This window comes from Delphinapterus leucas, chromosome 9 (genome assembly GCF_059928025.1).
Source record: "Delphinapterus leucas isolate spDelLeu-1000000601 "Yukka" chromosome 9, BTC_Dleu_Yukka2, whole genome shotgun sequence".
Taxonomy (NCBI): Eukaryota; Metazoa; Chordata; class Mammalia; order Artiodactyla; family Monodontidae; genus Delphinapterus; species Delphinapterus leucas.
The window spans coordinates 53,868,019-53,877,809 of NC_143137.1; the positions used below are offsets into that span (position 1 = coordinate 53,868,019).

The following is a 9,791-nucleotide window of genomic DNA, read 5'->3' on the forward strand; positions in this document are numbered from 1 at the left end:
TATTCCTAGTCATATACACACCCCCAAATTACTATATTAATAATGTTGGTTAAATCACCAAATGATTTGGAATAATACTTCTTAAACAAATAGACTGTAAAACCCCTCCAGAGCAGACACGAAATCTCATTTCTCTTTTTCCTCCTCAATGTCTGTCATAGAGTTCATAGATACTTGAAGATTGGCATATGCTTTACTCAGAACTCTTTCAAATGCTACTGATATACACCTTACTCAAACTACCTTAAGCAAAATAGGGATTGTATTGGCTTGTGTAACTGAAAAATTCAGGATCTGGTCTCAGAAACTCTAAATATTTAAATATGCCAGGACTCTTCTGTGTCTTTCCCCATTTCTTGCTTAGGCTTCTGTGTGTTGGCTTTCTTCTGTCCTTTTGAAGACATCTTCCTCCTTACAGCATGTAGAAGAAAGCATGGTAGGCTTCTATCATCCCTATATAACAGAATATTAAAGATATCTTCTCTTTATCTTTCATTTCCAAATATAAACATCAGAGAAGGACTCTAATTGGTTCAACTAGAGTTGTATGCCATCCCTAAGCCAATCAGTGTGATGAGCAGAATAGAGAACTGTCATTAGTCAAGACTGAGTCATATGCCCACTTCTGTGGCCAAAGGAGGGCATTTCTCTGGATGGAGGAAATGTTTTAGATCATAAAATAGTGGGAAAAGAATGTGGGCAGACCAAAAAAAATATTCTCAGCATGAATATTGTGAAATTTTGAAATAACGTATGGAAAATGTTCTTAGAGCACTTCAACAAAGGCACATGTTGGCATTATGTAAAGATGACTCCTCTTTATTCTCTGTGAAGATCAAACCTTTAAAAGTTGGAGAATGTTTTAAGTGTTTTAAACTGCTAGAAACAACTTTCCACTTAATAAAGTATTACAGATGGTCTAAAATTCAGAAACACTTGGAATGTTCCTGTCAATCAAATGGTTATATATCTAATCTGTTTTCTTACTGAATTTCATAAAGAATAAATTGGCAATGTATTCCTCTGGAAATAAATTTAGAACTAATAAAACAGTGAATAATGTTGTGACATCATATGTTTCCCTTTCCTAAAAAATGTTACACCAAGCCCAAATGAGGATCTGTGGACAGTGTTAAGGAAAAGATTCTTTTATCGGGCAGGAAGTGTGACAAAATAATTTCCACAGGGTTAAATATGCTAGCATATTTAAATATGCTAGCAACGCTTGTCTTACCAACAAAAACCAGGCTGTGACTCCGATGGGAAAATGGCACTTCTAAAACACAACCTTTCAGTCCTTTGTGCTGCTATCAGCATTCACCTTACCGAGAGTGTCTATTCTGTTCATTTTCTGAAACTCAGAGTACATTTCCCCATAAAATCATTTCACCATTATTTCAGATTCCAGTGTCAACGCCAAAAGTCTATTAAACACAACTTCCTGAAATATAATCTTATATCAGCAAACTCCAACCTCCACTGACAACATTGTTATTCTCAAAAAACTACATTCCTAATTCTATTTACCTTTGAGGGGAGTTGACTTTCCTCCAAATGAGCACCTGGAGTTAAAGTCTCCTAAAATAAAAGGCAACATCTGACCCTTTGAATTCCATATAGACACCTGGATCATTCATTGCACTGATAGTTGGACAAAGAAAAACACTATTGACACAAGGGCACTTGTTTGAATTCTTATAGATTATAATATGAGGTTAAATGAGTCAATCAGTCTATATTTTAAATTGCACTTTATCTGCCACTCTAGCCCTTATATGAGTAAATTTTTCATATTGCCCTATCAAACATTAATATCATAAATAGCACAGATGTGAAGAAGATAATTATTTTTATTTGCACAGGTGGCTGAGGCCATACTATTTTATAGAATTAATGGAGAGCAGACAAGACATCACAAACCAAGAAGAACTTTGGAAAATGAAGTCCAGGAGAAATCGAGAAGAAGATGGTTATTTGGTAAAATAATAATATTAATTAATTAATTAAAATCTATAAATAATTCAAATGCTGTTCTATATCTCCTAGTGTTATAAAAGTGATTTTCACCCTAGTCTGCTGATATCTTTACTCTGATTCCTGGCACTGATATCGTGATGGCTAAAGGGCAGTGTGGGCTATGAGAGGAGTTGTACGTTGACTGTCATGGACTTAGCTGAATAACCTTGAATAAGTCACTGAAAATCCTGGGTCTTGGTTTATCTATAAAGTGAGAGAGTTGGACCAGATCATCTCCAAAGCCCTTCCAATTCTTTCTAACATTCTGTGGGTCTAAGTTTTTTGAAAAAGTCATCAATGCCCATATAACAGTAGTTTTGTAAACTGTTTTTTTCATAGGCTCCATGGCAGTTTACCAAGAGATCATCAAGTTAATTGATGATTCACTGTTTAACCAAATAAATTCAACTTTGGAATAAGAATCATTTGTCACACTTTTGCCCCACATCAAGATTAAATGTTTCTTACTAAATTATTTGACTGAACAAGTGGTGGAAAATTTTGCTTCCAAATTCTTTTTACCTTTCTAACTGATCTCAACTACAGTTTTAACAGAAAGTATTTATTTTATCTTAATTATCTTAATAGGAAAAATAAGGTAGTACAAGTACATACTGTCTAAAATAAGTGTGCATAAAATAAAATCATTTTCATTTTTCAAGTGAACTGTCTTACTTGCTGTTCCATGATTCTTCACCCATAACCAGAAAATTGATATCCATTGATTGTTTTAATATGCAGAGATGGCAGAAGCTGTATAATGCTCAACTCCCTTCTAAATGGAGTAATTGGAAAAAGCATTGGATGTAATAGTGATTTGTTACTGAAAGTAAAAGTCAAATGGCAAGAGGTCATTTGTAAACACTAAAAATTATAGAGAACTATGCGAATTAAAGTTACTCTGCATAAAATGAGGAAATGAACAAGATAATCACTAACATCATTCTGAGCATTAAAATGTTATGGGTCTACATCTAGAGCTATAAGAGATTAGGAATAACATATTAGGTGAGAAAGTGAATTTATTCATAAAGTAACACAATATGAAACACTCTGCTATAAGTTCTAATTTTGAGGGTTGTTTTTTTTTTTTAATTTGCTGGTATATCAGTCAGTTGGGGAAGTGACGTAATATTCACTGCAAACTTCTTTTGAATTGTTGACTACCTAGAAATGCAACTGGGTAAAGAAATATAACTTTCTCAGGAAATAAATCACCCCTGTGGGATTTAACTACTTATATAGCCTTTGTACCATTTTAATAGACTATTCGTCTATTAGTACTTATACAAATGAGATATTTTATGAATATGAGACTACATGATGGGGGGAGGGATAAATTGGGAGATTGGGATTGTCATATACATACTACTATATATAAGATAGATAACTAATAAGAAACTACTGTATAGCACAGGGAACTCTACTCAATACTCTGTAATGTAATGACCTATATGGGAAAAGAATCTAAAAAATAGTGGATATACATATATGTATAACTGATTCACTTTGCTGTACAGCAGAAACTAACACAACATTGTAAATCAACTATACTCCAATAAACATTAATTTAAAAAAAGACTACAAGATGGAAATTACATATTTTTATCTAATAGTAATGACTATATTATTCCTGTTCCTTTGTACTTGAATGAATGGAGTTTGCAGAGGGTTGTCCAGTAACCAAAAGAAATTATAAAACAAATACAACTATGACTACTTACAAGTGTTATTATTTTTACCAAAGATTGCTGGATTTTTTTTTAAGTTTTTCAGTTTTTGTTTCCCAGTTGCATTATTTCATTCTTTTACACTTTCAAGATAGAAACACAATGGTCTGAGCTCTAGTGGAGGTATCTGAAGCATGTATTTCTTTTGACTTAAAGAAAAATGAGTAACAGAAATTATGGAGAACCCCCAGTAAGGTAGGATAACTAAGTATACCTTTGATCATTGCCACATAGTCTATGCCACCTTCCACTAACCAGTATCCAAAAGCAAGGTTCAAAATGTCCCTTTTTACTGATAAGTACAATGAGCAGTAAGTAATTAGTTTGAGAGACATCCCATTGTTTTGTTCAATTTTAAGATGTTCATTTTCTTTCCTTTGTAGAATAAGGATTCAAGAGAGACCAGCGCACCGAAAAGACCTGTGCTTTTGCACTTGCACCAAACAACCCATTGTGATGAATTTGATTGCCCCCCAGAGCTTCAGCACAAACAGGAACTCTTTCCAAAGTGGCGTTTACCTATTAAAATCGCTGCTATCGTATCATCTCTGACTTTTCTTTACACTCTTCTGAGGGAAATAATTCACCCTTTTGTAACTTCCCATCAACAGTATTTTTATAAAATTCCAATCCTGGTCATCAACAAAGTCTTGCCAATGGTTTCCATCACCCTCTTGGCACTGGTTTATTTGCCAGGTGTGATAGCAGCAGTTGTGCAGCTTCATAATGGAACCAAGTATAAGAAATTTCCACATTGGTTGGATAGGTGGATGGTAACAAGAAAGCAATTTGGTCTTCTCAGTTTCTTTTTTGCTGTACTGCATGCAGTTTACAGCTTATCCTATCCAATGAGACGATCCTACAGATACAAGTTGCTAAACTGGGCATATCAACAGGTAGGATGACATTACTGACAATATCACTAAACTAAAAAGTCTAAGTCTCCTAACAAATTAGCTGTTTCTTATTTTAATATCAGTACCCCAAACCTCTGTTGAAACCCTGTGTTGAGAAAGTAATCTGCTTTTTAAAATTTTTTATTATAACTCTTCACTGGGGCTTGGTTGTATAATTCTACTTTGAGGAAAGTTTTCTAAGCTGAAAATAGTAAACTACAACTTTAACAACATAAACAAGTATTTTGTTCATGGACCGAGCCACATTTCAATCTTCTACCACCCTCAGAAGATTTCTTTTTAATGCTAATTGTTCCTATTTTCTGCTTATTTACCCTATATACACACATATGACAATTCTAACCAACAAATAACCATTATATAAATTAATAAAACAGATTATATAAATTTTGTGTTCAAGGAAAAATATCAATAGCTCCTATGTCATTTCTCTTAGAGAAATGCAAAAATAAAGTCATAAATTTGTGGAGGCCCCTAGTCATCAGGTCCTCCATAGTAGAGGGAGCGTAGAAGGAGGTTCTTATACTGGAAACAAGTGTTGTTTGCATTTTTTCCTTCCTCTTTTCACCCTCTCTTAGGTCCAACAAAATAAAGAAGATGCCTGGATCGAGCATGACGTTTGGAGAATGGAAATTTATGTGTCTCTAGGAATTGTGACACTTGCAATACTGGCTCTGTTGGCTGTGACGTCTATTCCATCTGTGAGCGACTCTTTGACATGGAGAGAATTTCACTATATTCAGGTAAATTATATATAAAAAAAACTCTGGTCCCTCAGAGAGGTAAATCTTCTTTTTAAGCTTATAATATCCTCAAGTATATTGACTTTACCCCATAAAAGAATAATAGATGGTTTTCCAATAGCAAAGATCTCACACTTGTTCCAATTAAAAATGTGCTCTCCTATCATTTTTCCCTCTTGCTGATAAATAGGAGAGGTGTTTTCTAGACATATATAAGAGGCATTACTCAAAGAAAAATATTATTTCTAACATTTGAAGCTTGTTGGACAAGCTTTGGACAAAGCTATCTATCTAATAACAACAAATGTGATATTTTAGAAATTCAATATTGTTTTCTTAGTTCTCCAAAAGTAAAAAAAATTTTGCCTATCCTCTGATTTTATTCATGCCTTTTAAGTTACACAGCTTTGTACTCTCCTCCTTGAAATATGGAGTTTTATCTACCAAAGGTATTGTAATATCTAATTTTAAAAGCTTCTTTTTCCAAGTTACATTTTATGTAGCTTATTCACTTGAAGTTACTCAATATTCCTGGAATTCAAAACTGCCTCAGATTTACTGAGGTTAACTTCCTAGTGGTAGATTACACCCTAGAAAGAACAATGGGATCCATGTCGGACAAGATTCAAAGGACTAAACTTAATTCAGTCCTTAAGCGCTGCCAAGATTTTTTAAATTATATACATAGCTTTAACTTTTATGGGTAGACATCTTTGGAAATTCCCACAAAGTCAGTTAATCCTCACTATCCTTTGTACACATCCATGCATGTACTCCAACAGACACCTTATCAGGACATCTGATTAAGCTGGAAAGAATGTCTCCATCGGAATTATTTGAATGTGGTTTACAGATGATGCCACATTTTCCAGGTGCAATATTTGCTGATTTTGTAGGTTTAGCTTGATAGCCATTGGAGTTGTCTGTTCCTCATTAAATAACTCTCTTCTTACATTGCTCTGCCTGTCACACATATGCTGTGCATCACTTTACAGATTTAATTACAAATTCAAGCGCTGTATCTTGACAACCCAACCCATTCCACTCTGTGTACAATACCTAGCCCATAATATGTATACAATACACATTTGGTAAATTAATCTTCAACTAATTACATACATTTTTCAATTAATAACCTAGCAACTTTTCATTTACAATCTAAGTACTGGCTACTTTATGATTTACCTTGGAGATTTATATTTGAAAATATAAACTTAGCTATTTGGTTGTATTCATTGGGGCTTACTGCTGAATAATTGTGAGTTGGATTCATTCTGACAGTCTAGTGAACATTTCCTGTAAAGTGAATAGAAGTTAGAAGATATCTAGAAGAGCTATTGCAGGAATTCCACAAAACTACATAGGTGAACAATTCTTTTTAAGTAACTTTATCTGGATGGTGCCAAGTATCCCAATGCAAGCTGATATTTTTCTTCACATCTCCATATCTCTCTGTTTCGTTCAAACATTGAAATAATTGTTGGTATTTTTCCACTTTATCAAAATGTTTGATTTTTCTAACAAAGACCAAGCTCATTCACTTTAGTATTAATATACCAAAATCACAATCACTTTAGTTGCCTTTGTAATTGATAAAGATCACTAATATCAAGTTGATTTTTGCACTGATCTTCAGTCAACCCACCAATATTTATTGAGCACCTAAAATGTGCACAGCATTGTGTTGATTCTGCAGGGATCCTGTGATGAGTCAGACAGAGTCTCTGATTTTAGGTGTCTCTTGATAAGCAGAATTAAGGCAAATGCACAAGAGACAAAGCATCATAAAATAAATGTCATAAGAGAGAAGAACAAGGTATGGAGAAAGGGAAGGCAATGTTATCGATTTTCTGAGACCAAAAGGAGAATGGTTGTGAATTTTCTCAACTTAGATAGCCTGGAGACAAAGGCATTACCCACATGTAAAAAGAGTGGAAATATGAGTGGACATTGTCGAGAAACGTAATAGGAAAACAAATGGAGATGAATGGAAGAATTTCCAAGCAACAAAACAGATCTAGATGATATAGGATGGAATAAACTCTAAATGAACCAATCTCACCAAGATAATTCTTTTTTCTTTTGCAGAGCAAACTAGGAATTGTTTCCCTTCTGCTGGGCACAATACATGCATTGGTTTTTGCCTGGAATAAATGGGTAGATATAAAACAATTTGTATGGTATACACCTCCAAATTTTATGATAGCTGTTTTCCTTCCAATTGTTGTCCTGATATGCAAAGCCATACTACTCCTGCCGTGCTTGAGAAAGAAGATACTGAAGATTAGACACGGTTGGGAGGATGTTACCAACATTAACAAAACTAAGATGTCTTCCCAGTTGTAGAATTGCTGTTTACACACATTTTTGTCCAATATTGATATATTTTATCATAAACACTTCAAATTTGTATTTGTTTAATAAAATGACCACTTGAGGATCTTAACCTATCTCTTTGTTTATGGGTGGTGTTTGAAATATGTGTATTTCCTTGCAGATGTGATTCAAAGCGAGAAGTTAAATAACCTTTATCACATTCTCTATGTTTAGTAAAGCTGAGCATAAAAAATAATCATATCTCATTTGTCAGACTACATAGCATTATAAATAATAAAAAGCCTTGAAATACCAGTCCTTGCCACTCCTCAAAAGTTATCACGAACCATGAAAAAAAGATATTATCTGATGGCCAAGAGGCACATGAAAAAATGCTCAACGTTGCTAATTATTAGAGAAATGCAAATCAAAACTACAATGAGGTACCACCTCACACCAGTCAGAATGGGCATCATTAAAAAGTCTACAAATAACAAATGCTGGAGAGGGTGTGGAGAAAAGGGAACCCTCCTACACTGTTGGTGGGAATATAAGTTGGTGTAGCCACTGTGGAAAACAGTATGGAGGTTCCTCAGAAAACTAAAAATAGAATTGCCATATGATCCAGCAATCCTATTCCTGGGCATATATTTGGACAAAACTATAATTCAAAAAGATACATGCACCCCAGTGTTCATTGCAGCACTATTTACAATAGCCAAGACATGGAAACAACCTAAATGTCCATCGAGAGATAAATGGATAAAGAAGATGTGGTACATATACACAATGGGATACTACTCAGCCATAAAAAAGAACAAAATAATGCCATTTACAGCAACATGGATGCAACTAGAGATTATCATACTAAGTGAAGTAAGTCAAAAAGAGAAAGACAAACACCGTATGATATCACTTATATGTGGAATCTAAAATATGACACAAATGAACTATCTAGGAAACAGAAACAGAATCACAGACATAGAGAACAGACTACTAACTGCCAAGGGGGATGGGGTTGGGGGAGGGATGAAGTGGGAGGTTGGGGTTAGCAGATGTAAGCTTTTTTATATAGAATGGACAAATTAAAAGGTCCTACTGTATAGAACAGAGAACTATATTCAATACCCTATGATTTTAAGGAAAAGTTTGATAAATTGGACTAAATAAACAGTTGTCAAAAGATACCATTAAGAGAGTGAAAATGCAAGCTACAGGGTGGGAGAGAATACTGCTACAACGGGGTCATATCCAAGATATGTTTAAAAAAAAAAAAACTCCCATTAAAAAAAAAATACCCTATGATAAACCGTAATGGAAAAGAATATATATAAAAGAATTATATATATATATATAAAACTGAATAACTTTGCTGTACAGCAGTAATTAATACAACACTGTAAATCAACTATACTTCAATATTTTTTTAAGTTATTATCTGAATCTACCACACTAGTATATCCAATGTTTATGACTGTTGTTAAAGAACTTTCATTTTCCCATAATGGAACACCCATCTCAAAAAACACATGGATTATGACTACACAAGTAAAGCAATAGAATAAGATCAGATACACATCCAGGCAAAATAAAACTCAGGTTTTCCAGGAGAAAAGGTAAATTCAGTTTTCTACATCTGAGTTATGTACAACTCGGTTGAACTTACCTTAATACATTGGCCAAAGCATACCATGAACCAGGTCATCAGAGAGCAAACTATACATCAACTATCAGGGCTTGCTAACCCAACCAACTATACTTCAGAGGTTTTCCATAATTAGCAAAACTAACGCAAACCTTGTCTTTTATACAGATAAATTATTTATTATGATTAAAGACAATAGAGCTAATACTAATGGTACAAATTAGGAAAAACAATTACATTCACTGAGCGGAGTTCAGTTTTTTAACTTTTTGTTCTATTACAAAGGATGATTATTCATTATTACATGGGGGCTAAGGAGCCTTCTGGAGTATAAATTTGAATTTTACACACTATTGGGATTCAGACGTATAGATACATGTCTGCAGATAGGGTTTAGGGTACACAACTGGAAATAGAGTAGACC

General features: G+C 33.9%; 1 protein-coding gene across 1 annotated transcript; it reads left to right on the top strand.

Annotated features, from left to right (window-relative positions):
* The first annotated feature begins 1,063 nt into the window (after window positions 1–1,063).
* Window positions 1,064–7,886, top strand: STEAP1 (STEAP family member 1). The gene is made up of 4 exons (XM_022589929.2): window positions 1,064–1,977; window positions 4,130–4,642; window positions 5,242–5,406; window positions 7,495–7,886. The coding sequence occupies exons 1-4, from the start codon at window positions 1,894–1,896 to the stop codon at window positions 7,750–7,752; spliced, it is 1,020 nt and encodes a 339-aa protein (XP_022445637.1). The 5' UTR covers window positions 1,064–1,893; the 3' UTR covers window positions 7,753–7,886.
* The last annotated feature ends 1,905 nt before the right edge of the window (window positions 7,887–9,791 follow it).

Excerpts from the sequence above, each read along its gene's own strand:
- STEAP1 (XM_022589929.2), top strand. The coding sequence starts at position 1,894 with ATGGAGAGCAGACAAGACATCACAAACCAAGAAGAACTTTGGAAAATG. Across the intron at positions 1,978-4,129 it reads GAGAAGAAGATGGTTATTTG|AATAAGGATTCAAGAGAGAC; the intron begins GTAAAATAATAA and ends TTTCCTTTGTAG. Across the intron at positions 4,643-5,241 it reads TAAACTGGGCATATCAACAG|GTCCAACAAAATAAAGAAGA; the intron begins GTAGGATGACAT and ends ACCCTCTCTTAG.